The following is a 13,778-nucleotide window of genomic DNA, read 5'->3' as shown; positions in this document are numbered from 1 at the left end:
CAGCAAAAGTGCCGGTGTGCCCGACAATCACACCGTTCTCACGCGCGAGGAGCGCCTAGAATTTGGCCTCTGATACGCTGCCACCTTCTACTTAGCACTACTTTAGTGCCAACAAATAGTTACACCGAGCTTCAGGAGCTCGCGGCGATATCACAGTGCATGCCCATACCCGGCGACAGTATGTATTATGCACGGTATAGAAAGTTTATCTGGATGTGATAGCCGGACATGGCGTTCCACGTCAGTGCTTCTCCTTAACATACTCCCTGTGTCCTCGCCACTGAAATCGGTAACTAAACTATTTGTCCTCCTCTTTTTACCCTCTCCCGCTGACTGCGGCCTCGTTCATGCTCTCATGCGCTGTAGTCTCGACGTCATGCGCCATCTGTCGGCACGGGCGGTGCACAAGCTGCGGGTTGTGAGGGTATAGTACGCATATCCATGTGGACGTAATTTTCATTTCGCTCGTTGCTGTGCTCTATAGCCACCTACCGTCAGCGCGCGTGCGCTGTGGTCAGAAGGAGAGAGTGTGCTCTCGCTGTCTCGCTGTTATCTGTCTCTGTGCCAGACCCGCCGGATGAACAGAGTTCTACCTCTGTTGAGCGTGGCGATCGGAGCAAGAATCGATCGTCATGCAAGGTCGCCCGCAGGGACCTGCAAGTTGCGCTGTCCGAGAGGGACTTTCGATCGCTTTGTTCTGTAGGCAGGGACGGGACAAGCCACGGCTCACGCACTCGGTATTTAGCCCATCTCTCTCACTCACTCTCTTTGCCTCTCTTTTCCGAGCAGGGGACGGAGTCCACGACAAGACACGTGGGTGTACACCCAGGCACGCACGGATTGTCGGAAAGACGCGCCCCTAGTGGCCAGGGCCGGCAGGAACGACAGCCGACGAAATGACATCGGCGACTGCTCGACCGAGCGGATCGGATCGCGTTCCTTGTTCTGTGTGTTCTGTGTTCCGCGCAGTATAGTCCTTCTGGCAATTGAACGACGCGGCGCGAACGTCGACACTCGTCCGCAGCCCTTAATTTCACGCTTTCAACCGAAGTCGTCTCTATCGCGCCTAAACCTATCCCTTCCCCCCTCCTCCTCTACCAACCTTCTTTCCGCCTACACCTCCTTTCATTCGTCTTCGAGCCTTTTCAAACTGAGACGACGCGGCGCACGCCACCGGACACTGCGCGCATGCACCCCTGTCGCGAACGGTCGCAAACGACAGTCCCCCCCCCCCCCCACCCCCCCCTCCAATCTTAGCTCCAGGAGCCCCCCTCGCGACAATGACGAATTTCGAGGCCGCTTCTTCCCTCGCAGCCTCGTGAACGGGCCGGAGAACAGTCTCCCCTCGAAGCCAGTGTCCTCGTGCCGTACGCCACCGCGGTGCAGCGCGACACGACGTTGTTATCGGGCCACGCCGCCAACGTCGAGGAGCGTGTCGAACGAACGACCGCGAAATGACGGGTTTCGGCGACGGCGAAACCGCGGTGTCCCGACCACGCCTCGCTCGTTGCTTGCACGGACAAGGGAGGTGGCGGGGCGGCGGACGGAGAGGGCCGCCGCAGTCGCGAACGGCTTCATTCAGGAATGCCGCGCGCGCGGTTGCACCTGTGCGTATACGGAGGAGGGTTTGCCCGAAGCGTGTGTGTGTGTGCTTGCCGCGTACGCAAGGTACGCAATGAGCGTACGCGGCGCCGTATTACGCACCGGAAGGGGCTTCCCTCTGCGCGCGTGTGTGTTATTGAGCAATCGAAGCAGCCACTGCATTCACGAACGCGACAGGAAAGTGTAGAGAGCCACGGAGGGGGGGAAAAAAACAAGGAAAAAGAGGCCGGGGGAGCCTCATTTTGAAGAGGGCTTCGAACTCGTCGACAGCTTCAAATCGTGGCCCACGGTTGTTGCCCCTGCAGCGGCGTATGACTGCCTACCGATCGAGCAGAGCACTGCGTCTTTGAGTCTCCAGCTCCAGTGTTGGTTGTCAGAGAACACGACGAATTTAAGGCGCGGGCGGTGCTTGTATATAGGGAAGAAGGAGTGCAATACGATAGCAAGGCGGGCGAGTTGGTGATACATATTTGAAAATATACAGCGCGGAAAACGGGGACTTTAGGGTAGAAAACACAGGACAAGCGCTGAAGGGCTTGTCATGTGTTTTTTACCCTAAGGTCCCCGTTTTCCGCGCTGTATATTTTCAAAGAAGGAGTAACAAGCATGTATACAAGTGCGGACAAATGTAAACGGAGCAGGCTACTGCATCCTAAAGATTTTCACGCATTGTCTGATTGCAGCTATGGCACGAACAGTTACGGGCAAAAGTTTGTGGGATGAGGCTTCGTCGGACCGCCACAGCGTACGCGGATTCGACCCCGGTCGCCCTTCTCTAAGGCGTCGCTCATAGGCCGAGTGGCATTGGGACGTTAAGCCCCATAGAATCTAACCAAACAGCGTAGCGGATAGCTGCTGATAGCACTCCGCATATGGCGGATTGTGGACCGACAATTGCAAAGAAACAGACACGGACACGCAGAGAAGTTGCAACACAAGCTGCGACAGGTGTGAAATCTAATGCTATAGCCTTCCACTCTTAACTGTTGTTGCTGCCTGACTGACAAAATGGCACTCAGGGCAGTCAGGGCGAAGTGAGCCGTAAAGTGCGTATACATATACACGTCGTGTCGCACGCGAGAGATATATCGGTGTTGTGCTCCGAGCTGCTCGCGCCACTCTTAAGGCGTCTTAAGCGTCTCCAGAGCCTTTTTTTTTTTATTTAAGACAAGCAGGCAGTATACGCTCGATCGCGCCAACTCGGTCCAGAAAAAAGTCCGCAGTGGTGTTTTGTTTAACACCAAGATCGACGCGAGCTTCGTGACGCCTTTCGAGGTGCGTGCACAAAGGGCAGGAAGAGAAAACGCGCTGCGCCTATAAAGACACAAGCTAAAAGAAGAAGAGGAGGATGAGAAAGCGAGAGAGAAGTCCGAGAGGGGGGTGCGCGCAAAAACAAAGTGACGCCGAAGCGAAAGCGAAGCGCGTATACACTATACGCAAACAGCGCGTCCGCGGTTACATACCCGTGCTATACACGGGTGCGGAGGGGCCGCTCCAATTAGCGGCACCGGCCGGGTTTGGGAGGAGGCGTCGTCGCTCGTTAGAGCCCGCGAGCGCACCCATGCATTCGCCGCTCTGTATGCTCGAGCCGTGCGCGCGCCCCGAGCGAGCACTTTCAACGCGGCGGACGGAGCCTGCACAAAAGAAGGCCGAGAGGAGCCAGATAGCGATCTTTCATTAACGCCCATGAGTGGATGGAAAAAAGGAGCCAGGCGCCGCGCTGCGCCGTGCGCGAGCAGCACAACACCGATATATCTCTCGCGTGCGACGACGTATGTATATACAACACTCTACAGCTCAGTTCGCCCTGACTGCCCTCTCTACTGTCTCCCCCTCTCGTCCGCTGCTGCTGTGCGCCCTGCTCTGCCCTTGGAATAAAGTACGTGCAGCGCTGAGATGAACTCTCTCTATGTAGCTCGATTGGTGCTCATCGAGACATCTCTGTTATGTTAGTAGACCTACCCCCCTTTCCTCCCGCTCTTGATTTCCGAGCATTCCGTCCGGTCCGCGCCTCGGCTTTAATAGACTGCCCGGACTAACGCCTCCTTCCTACTCGCCTACGGCTCGATACACGTGGGACCGGAGATCGGCGGCGGAATAAAGGGAAAAGCAGGATCAATGGCGGAGGTGCTCAAGCTTGCTCCCGAGATTGGCGCCACGCCCCGCGCGGGTTCCGAAAGAGAAATGTGCCGCGGGTTTGCCTTGAACGGCCGGGGCGGGCGCGCGCAACGTCGAGCGCATAGCGCACCGCAATCAACGCCGCTGCGGCCAGGGAAGTGTGAACCTTCACGTGGGCTGCGGCTTAATCAGAGAACACGTTAATCTTTGGCCCCCGCGCAGCAACAGCGACTAAGGAGCTGCCTTCGACGGCGCTCTAATAAAACACTGGTGCCGCCATGGCCTGCACAGCCTTGCGTGCGTTCCTGGAAAGGTGTCGGCGAGTTCGCTTGTGGGCACGCCGTCTCGAACACCGATATCTTCTACCGCAGTGCAAACAAGCTCCGAGGCGTAGAAGCACGTAACTGCCCTTTCTTAAGCACTCACGGGCACTACGCCATTACCCGTATATTGCACAACAGTGTACGAATGTGCACAGATTAACTATAATGCAGTGCCGGAGGACTTTAAATAATTCACTTCCAAAATTCAGCCTCAGATTTAAATCCTAGCGCATCCAGTGAACAGCTCCTGGATGTCATCTAACAGAAACGGCGTTTATAATCCGCCTCTAAATCCACGTCGCTCTTCCAGCCTTTCTTCCTGTATGTTAGTCCACGGCAGTCACCTAACCTCCGCGTTTTGACCCCTTCAGTCCCGCATAACATCCAAGCCGGACCGCGAAGAAATTGGCTTTATTAAACCCCTCGGCAAAATTGGAGCTTTGAAGTTCACACCACGCTTTTATTATAGATGAAGGAGTGAGAGTCACAAGCGGCTTGTGGACGCTCCGTCGAAGCCATAAGTGCTCTACAAAACGGAGCTGAGAGGAGATCTGGCGACTAGGCTTGTAGGTGCCTCTCCGTCAACTCCTTTGACGGCTAGAGTGACGAAGTGTTGCCCGAAGGGAGGATTTCAGCCACTCACCTTCGGAGATGAGCCTCTCTCGGATCTCCCAGGCGAAGATGGTGGGGTTCTCTCGCTTGTACTGCTCGATCTTGGCCACCACAACGGGCGTGGCCACCTTGGGCTTGCTGCCGCCGATGACGCCCGGCCGCAGCGAGCCGCCCTCGTAGTAGCGTCCCGCGTTCACGCCTGCCGTGCACGCTGCCACGGGAGAGAGAAAAACGCCTGCTGCTCAGGGGAGTACACCCACACCGGTGTACAAAGCGCACAACTTTCAAACATACCCGCACAGTCTGGCATCTCATTGCGCACTCTAGTCTAATGGGCTCCTTTTCAAGGGCAACGATTCGAGAAAACAAGGTAGTTATAATCTGTAGTGGAATAAGTGTACGCTTATCAGACGGATCAAACCGCAGTGAAGCTCCCATGTCATTGAGCTAAGCAAGAATTACAGTTATGTCTGCATGCATGGGCGGTGCATCGGTGCCGTTAATTTCGGTATGGCGCTAAAATTTACGTCAGTAATGAAATAGGTGATAGCAGATTCACTACTAGAGCGCGACGGGGATGTTCACAAATGAGAACACAGTAGTGACAGTGACACTCGTCGGCACGTAAATGCGAATAAAGAAAGCATGTTCAGGTCAATACTGTTATTATAGACAAGCTATATTTCCAGCTTCATTCCGCCTTCTTTAATTTCTTTTCTTTGATTATTTCCCTTTCTACCTCCAACTCTCTGTGCGCCTTGGTTGATTTTTTTGTTTGTTTGTAGCCCTCTTTATATATTTCTTCCTTCGCAGCAGTTGCTTTTCACCACGTTTTCTGCCCGGTGCAGCATTAGCCACGCAGACAACATGCGTGTAACGGCAGAGTAAACTTTGGTTGACCCGGCAGTTCAGGGAGAGAGGTGACAGTTTAAATCTGATCCATGTAGATTCATTCAGGCGCAAGAAAGAAGCACCTACAGTAAGAAAGCACGCGAAGACAGAGACGAAGGAACAGAGAAAACCAGAAGATCTCCAGCCCTGCTTCTAAGACTCTGTTCATATTCTGCTGTCTGAAACGTCACAACAGGACGCCTCACTGATTGGCTACTCTTTTCCCGTTAACGCTGTGCTTAGTTGAGGTGGCTGTACAGCGAGGATCTTCAGTGCGCCTCTTATGCGAACAAGTGATCGGTAGTAACTGTGTTGCCATCCCCGTGACTGCCACAGCGCCTCTACAAAGGATGATGATGATGGTGATGATGATGATGATGAATTTTTATGGCGCGAGAGCACCTAAGGCCAAAGAGCGCCATGACAAGGTATTTTCGACTTCTCAAGGTGGGGTCAAAGACCCATTTCCCAAGCATTTCACTCTAAAGAAGCCGAGCATCGGGCAGGGGAAAGCTTGTACCCATTGTATCACCTCTGGGTACCCGGCGGCGGCGCCCCACAAATCGGCGTCATGCTATGCTCCGATGGACGCCACCAATTGCTTCAACGGGCCGTGTGCAACCGGTCTCAGCCGGAATGAAGAACAAGTGACTTATAGTAAAACTACTGAAGAGTTCACCTCGGGAGAAATTAGATCAACGGCGCCTCCAGTGGGCTTGATAAGAGCAACGCTCGGAAGAAGAGAGAGAGATAGGTTGGAGGGTATAACCCCTGCAGAGCGCGCGCCATTCGGAACACGCGCTGCTGCCGGCTAGAGACGACGACGCATATGAGGCGGCGGCTTGTCATGCAGATGAGGTCTTTCCCAGCGCGCGCTTCTGACCGCTCCGCGGCGCGGGCACGTTGAATGGGCAGCGCTAACGAAGTTGCGCCAAGAAGAAGCGCTGCCTTCGGGGGGGGGGGGGGGGGGGGGGGGCAGAGCACGGTCAGGCAGGCGTTCGACCACACTACCCTTCCTTTCGCCCCCGTAATTGTTGCCGCGCGCGGCCATGTGGACGCATTGCCTGCGCCGGTGACCCACCGGCGTCTCCTGTGCGCGCGCGTGGCGATCACTGTGCGAGCCATTGTGGCGCCACCCGAGAGAGGAGCCATCGCGGAGGCGATTGCATCAGGGAGGCCCACGAGCGGAGCTGCCGATTTTGATGTCTCTGTCCCTGCGGGCGCTTCCGCTGGCGGTCGGCCAGCGCCTTTGATGCGCATGCAGCCAAAGGTATGCTGCGCATAGCGACGAGCCCGTGAAGCGAAGAGTTGCGCCAGCCTCTGTGCCGGGGCAGGCCGGAACCGCGTGCAAGCGCCGCTCGGCTGCAGCCGCCCACGTTTGCTGGCGCGGGGCAGTGCAGGCCACGTCTTCCGGGAGAGGAGGCGACGAGCAGAAACGACGTACCAGGGTAATGATTGAGGAAGCCGCCCATTATTCCCAGATTTACCACCGCCCTCGTTTCCTCTGGTAAATATGGGCCATGTGTGCCTTGAACACTTCGCATTACTCGGGTCTCATAGGCTTGCCCAGCGAGACGAGATAAACACAAATGATATCCGATATGTCTTCTCGTGCTTACTTCTCAGCCTTCGCGCAATTTACAGCCGTTTTTTCTCGGATCTGGAAAAAGCAATGAATTTCTATAGGACACTGTTGTATCTTAAGTATTCTTACATCTTAGGCAATGCATCTTGGCGATGACCTCAGATACTTATGCAGGGTGATAAATGTATCAGGAACTGCTTCGGCAAAATTTCATTCACAAAATTTGAGTTGATTTGGAGGCTTTTTTTCTCCTCACGGAAAACATCATTGCCTCACAGCTTAAGCTGCTTTTACAGAGTGTGCCCAGCGACCATATCAGTTACTGACTACGGACACGCGAAAAACTCATCCACCTTGCTCTCTCCCTTTTACCCCTTCCCACGAGTAGGGTGTAGCATTCCGGGCGTCGCCTAGTTAACCTCCCTGGCTTTTCCGTACATCATTCTCTCTCTCTCTGTCTGCAACAGTTCAAAACTGTTTAGCTTCCTTCGACCGAAGCGCTTGTGGCCCTGTCTCGCCTTGAAGTGAAGAACAGCTCAGCAACATTGAGTTTAGGACAACCACTAGAAACAGCGACCACACCTTGAAAAATGGAATAAGCTGAAGAAGGAAGAACAGTATCTGTCTTGCAGTGCTCATGATGCAACGAGGAAGCCCGCTGAAAAGCGCGTTTCAATAGTTTCAGACCCTCTCTTTATACCGTAATGGACCCAAATATGTGCGTTCACGCATATGCACATTCGTGTGGGGCGGCCGCGAGCAGAAGCCGCGACATCCGCATCGGTGCACCTTGGCTGCTTTTCCACAAAAAGTCGCTCACATCGACGCGTCTCGAGGAGAGGGACTGAGCTCCGACAGGCAGTTGGAGGTAATCGCATCACGTTTCAGTTGCGTTGGCCCCTGAAGCCGCTGGCGCAGGGCACCGCGAAGAGAGATCCCGCCATTAACGACTACCACAACTGGGTATACCTGGACGCTCTATCTATCGCAATCAAGCGGACGACGTCGATCAATCTGCAAACACAGCCCGCTCGCGGGCCTGCATTGCCGCGACGCGTCGAGAGAGCCCAGTGCGGGCAGCGGAGAGAGGCATGTGGTGGCGGAGGAGAAAGCGCTTCCAGCCATGCCACGACCGCCGCGCCGAAAGACGTGAGTGATGCGACAGGAACCTTTTCGGACAAGCATGCAGCCGTCCGCCAGCCAGTGGCGTCCGATTAGAACCCCTCCCCTCGATTCCGAAATATCGGCGATGACCGGCGCAGCATCGAGCAGGAGCTATGCGGCACTCGTCTCGGCAACTCTTCCTCTAGTTTGGTGCAACAGCTCCGAAAGGTGGTCGTACGCGCCTGCTGTAAACCGCGCCGCATTCGCGCCAGGACTTCGCCGCTGCCTCTGTGCAATGCACCGTACGCAAGCACGTCATATAAGAGAGCAACCGCGACGGTCGGCCTGCCGAGTTGCTCCCAAGACGTGCCAGAAAGCGACAGCAGTGCGATCGGCCGCTTCTCGCTGGCTAGCTACTCCGTCGCGCTTTTTACGAAAGTGCAGGAATTGCGGAATGTGTCCCCCCTGCCTGAGTCCTCTCACCCCGCATAGCTTCCGGAGTCCTGCGAGGAATTGCGACGCAGAAGGCGACAGGCGAAGGTAGCTCCGCTCGCGATCGGGCTGCTGCCACCGTGGCAGCGGCATGCGCTACGATTTACGACCGCGCGGCGCCGCTGCGGTGGCGGCCCGGGCCGCTATCGCCCGTCTCATCGGACGCGCCGGCCACCGCGGAGCGCGCCCAACGTCGGTCGACCCGCGAGGAAATGCGCCCGTCCTCGCTTTTGTGATGGACGCAGACCCCCCTCCACTGCCTTTCTTTGCCCGGGAGGTTTGGAATAGCCGCAGAGCGCGTGTGTTCGTACGTGATTGTGTGGGACACGGGGAGAACTGAGGGGCTCTGTGCGCGCGCGTAGCATGTTGACGTGCCTGCGCTACTGATACAGCCCGAGGTGAGTTTTATAGAACGAGGCAGGTTTCTCCTATTTGCGTTTGTTTTTCTTCGCGGCGTTGTTATCTGTCCCCTCGGATCGGGCAGCAGGATTAATTAAGAGTTGGTCGCCAAAACGTCGTCGCAGAAACGCCTGACCGTTGCAGTGCCCGGGAGCCGGCCGGGCCGTATACGATGCTATCTGGAGCATCGTAAACTCCAAGTGTCCGGAATAGGCAAAGCCCAGCAGTGAGCGATCTTTGTGGAAACACGGCGCTTGGATGCTCCCGTGAGAACGGAGGAATGAATGTATGCGGGGCAGTCAATTAGTCTTTCTGGGGTTTAGTCGAGTGCCACCGCCGCTATAGAAATGCTATAAAAGGGGCTGTGTATGTATTTATATAAGCAGCCCCTTTTATAGCATTGCTATAACCCTCATGCAGCAACAACGAAGTCTGTAAAAGAAAAGCTGAAACACTCACCTTGCCGTGTGTGTGTGTGTGTGTGTGTGTGTGTGTGTGTGTGTGTGTGTGTGTGTGTGTGTGTGTGTGTGTGTGTGTGTGTGTGTGTGTGTGTGTGTGTGTGTGTGTGTGTGTGTGTGTGCGTGCGTGCGTGCGTGCGTGCGTGCGTGCGTGCGTGTGTGTGTGTGTGTGTGTGTGTGTGTGTTACTACTAGTTAAAAAGTTAATTATTAAAAATTATTTAATTATTTATCCAGCTTTCTACTTAAGACGATTCACCGGTTTTCTGGTGTCTGCCAACATTGGCAATACTATGCCGCAAAAGCCATTCTTTTAGCACAGAAAGCCTTCTGTCGAAAATTTTTGAAGGTGTTCGCTGCAACACCCGGTGTATATATATATATATATATATATATATATATATATATATATATATATATATATATATATATATATATATATATATACGAGGCAGTCTGACAGGTTTGGAAGTTCAGGAATGATCTAAAAATGGTCGCCACAAAATTTTGCCTTTGAATTTCTGACTACACGTTAAAAATCCTGACTAGTTCCTCACTGACCAAGATGCGTCTGCTTTATTTCCGACTATCGCTGTACGTATACAAAGAACTCACACATACCAGCAAAGTTTCACTTTGCATAACAATATCATGGATAAGACTCAAAGGTTTATAATGTTCACTGGGACATTCCTGTGAGTAGATGTAGCCTGGATGCAACTAAGCTTGCATTAAGTGATTGCGTATGACGTCATGCCAGATACCCAGCAAACGTGCGCGGTTACATAGAATTAGGTGCAGTGTTTGCAAGTCAAAACAAAACAAGCTGCTTCTAGCAACCAATCCGCACACACGTAAACAACAACAACGCTTAGTTCATTGCGTACATCTGTATGATTTGAGATGTCGCTCTGACGAAGCAAACTTTGGTTTGAAAAGAAATAGGCCCACTGCGAGAGAGTTAATATAACGTATCTGAAGGCAACTTGACATAAATTACTTAGGCTTCCTGAACTGAGATGATGCACAACGCACAGGAATGCTTAGTAGTAGTTTGTCCTACACACGTCCGCTGTTCGCGCATGCAGGCTTGCTTCGTACGGTACCCTGAAGCAAGTCCCAGCTGATGCGATAGCAACGCAGTCGACGCCGAAATTCGTTGGACAGTGCAGCCATTTACGGCTATAGCGAAGTACCTGCAGCAACGAAGCTGTTCACTGTCAACGTCGCAAACACGAGGTCGCGGGTACCACCTTTTCATCGAACTTCACTGATAATCGTATACATATAGGCATCTTGCATTGTAGGTATAGCGGAAGAGTGTTGTAAGATGTGCAACTCTCAAGTGGGGTTTCAACGAGACGCCTAATGGGATTTCTTTTGAAGTAAATGTAATGCGACATAATCTCTCAATATACTCTGCACAACCGGGCTACCCTTACAAAAGTCGTATATAGACAGGTCTATAGACTTGTTATAGACTCTATTGCCTTCCTATAAATATTTCCTTTTGTCGATTCATAGTCTACAGACTGTCTGTAGACAAAAGTCTACGAAATGTGTAGGCCACAAATCTATCGATATTCTGTAGACTGCCTATAGGATCTGTATTGCCTATAGACTGCTCTCTAGGGTTTGTCGATAGAGAGTCTATATATTTTATAGACAAAAGTCTACTGACAGTCTAGAGACTGTCTAAATAAATTTTTGCGAGGTTAATCAAGCACCCCGCTGTGCAGCGGCCGGACGAGGCGCGCATGCGCAGTCGCAGTCGTACAACAGAGGCACTGCACTCACCGAGCAGCTTGCTGACGGCGCTCTGCGAGGAGAGCAGGTGCCGGGCGAAGTCGTACGGCCGCAGCGAGTAGGGCGTCAGGTCGGGGAGCTGCACGCGGCCCGCGGCGCCCATCGCCTCGCCGCCGCCGCCGGCCAGCCGGGAGGAGGCCAGGTAGACGGGGCCCAGGGCAGCCGCCACCGCCGCGGCCGCCGCGCCGCCGCCGCCTGCACGGTACGCATGCAGACACATCAGGAGAACTGCGGGGAATAATCGCAGCTTTTTGCTGCCATTCTGGCCGCCGTATCGCACCTACACTCCAAAGCCTATATGGGAATATAAAGCGACTCAACTATATTCTAGAGGACACCCTTCTGCAAGGGGCCAGGCATTCTCACCAAGTTCCGGGGTAGATTTCGGTCAATAACTAGGCCAAGTGCTCGCGCTTGGCAGCAGGTGGTTTGTTCCCACTGCAGAGCACAGCAACTTCATGCAGTTAGCAGTGGGAGAATAGAGGAGATATAGAAACCTCGGTTAAGATCTTCGTATCTGCATGAACTTCACATGTTTTGGGGAGGGAATTTGTTTGCGTCGTCAACCGCAAATATTCCGCGTTCTAGTGATGGAAGTGTACCCTGGGGCCTGGACCGGACCCCCCCACCGTAATGGAAGTTCGCCAGAGGATAACTTCTTCCCTTTTCATATTTACCCAGAGGAGGAGGGGAGAAATATGCGGCAGCTTTCATTTCTATACATCATAGCGCTAAAGAACGAAGACGACAGAGAAGAAGACAAGACAGGCACTGTGTATAGTTCAATCCAGCTAGCCCAACTTTCCGTTATTCTAAGTTTTATTCCTGATGCTAACCTGGCACCATTTCTGACCACACTTTTGCCAGGTTTCGATCTGTATATATCTGTTCAGGCCGAATCGAACATGTGACAGCAAGAGCACGGCCATGCGCACACGCTCTAAAGTGTGACATTCCTTGTGTGCTACGAGGTACATTCCTTGTGTGTGCTACGAGGTTCCACGTTCGACGGCGCGGCGTAGACGGAGACCCAGATGACAGGCATCATCAATTACCCAGCCATGCTCGTTGAGAGTGACAACCAGAACGAAGGGGTTCGTCTGTCGCTCCGGGAAACCAGATTAAGGGTCGCCCCTGTCTTCCCACATTCTTGGCGAGTCTTGCCTGTCCGCCATGACAGGTGTCCGTCACGGCCATCCTGGGATTGCGCTTTTGTTCACTAGCGCCTGTCTTCCCACATTCTTGGCGAGTACTGCCTGTCCGCCATGACAGGTGTCCGTCACGGCCCTTCCGAGCACATTCCAGGACAAGGGAACTGTCAGCGATCCAGAGCGCGCCGTACCACAGCCGACGCTATGCGCTACCGCGAAGACAACATTCTTTCCCTCGGACTCAACACGTGAGGGGGGCGAGACAATAAGTGCGGTGGTATGTTTGTGCGCCCAGGTGAAAGCCCTAGCCCCCCTCCTTCCCCTCCGGCGTGGGCGTCCTCACCCTAGGGAGTGTGGAGAAGAGCATATAAAAATCGAGGAGCAGTACGGAAGGGGGACGCTCAGGACGACATCGTTCGCCAACGGGGCCTTCAGCGCCGAAGCCCGACGGCGTGCAGCTTCTGCCAGCAACCGCTCGAGCCCAACTGCGGAGCCACTCCATCGCCCCCATGAAGTCGTCGGCACGTAAGCTCGGACGCCCCAGCCTCTGATGTATAATCTTAATCATGTGTAATTATTGAATATACCTGTTTGTTTAAACTGATCCATACGGTGTCTCTTTGCCTCTCCGTCCCGTGTGGACCTGCGCATTATGGGGGTCATCACAAAAGGCAGCCGTGAGAAGAGGCGATTACTTTCATTTACACTGACTGGGCACAACGGACTAATCGCAGGATCGCAGAGTATGCACGGTCCATCCGTGCTCTCTCATCTGATTCCAGTCATCTCGGCGGCAATTTAAATCGTAGTGTCGTTTTTATTTGTCCCGATGTAATGAAGCGACGAAAAATGCAATATCCGCATCGAAGTGACATTATGAGGTGGCGGTTGGCGAAGGGGCGGACCGACCGCACCTTGCAAGTGTGACCCATAAATCCACACCTTGCTCTACAGTCAACGAAATAAGGTGGCTGTTGCACGTCAGAGATATATAGCGGACAGGCATGAAGTGCGCTCATGACCCCCCCTGCCCGCATGTGGCACCGCACGCATTTACGCGGTGTTTCACGTAAGGGTTCGGACAGTTTTTAAAAATAGGATTTTTGAGTTAAAGGACCGCTTTTTCCTGCATAGCATCGTCAGCGGTGTAATACATAAGAATGCAGCTAAGACGTGCCAACTAGCAGGCTGGTTAACTAATAATGAATAGTCAACTTTCTACCTGTTACTCTTGGGCT

General features: G+C 53.5%; 1 protein-coding gene across 3 annotated transcripts in view; it reads right to left on the bottom strand.

The window, feature by feature from the left end:
* The window catches only part of LOC144094022 (paired box protein Pax-6-like), a 132,222-nt gene that overhangs the window by 31,456 nt on the left and 86,988 nt on the right, over positions 1-13,778 (bottom strand). For all 3 annotated transcript variants that reach the window (XM_077627867.1, XM_077627865.1, XM_077627866.1), the window contains exons 2-3: positions 11,381-11,584; positions 4,687-4,866 (exon numbers count right to left, since the gene is read on the bottom strand). In XM_077627867.1, coding sequence (XP_077483993.1) covers positions 4,687-4,866; positions 11,381-11,492 — 292 coding nt within the window. In that variant the 5' untranslated portion in view covers positions 11,493-11,584. The remainder of the gene's footprint in view (positions 1-4,686; positions 4,867-11,380; positions 11,585-13,778) is intronic.

Source organism: Amblyomma americanum, chromosome 6 (assembly GCF_052857255.1).
Source record: "Amblyomma americanum isolate KBUSLIRL-KWMA chromosome 6, ASM5285725v1, whole genome shotgun sequence".
NCBI lineage: Eukaryota > Metazoa > Arthropoda > Arachnida > Ixodida > Ixodidae > Amblyomma > Amblyomma americanum.
This window is presented reverse-complemented; position numbering and strand designations above follow the sequence as displayed.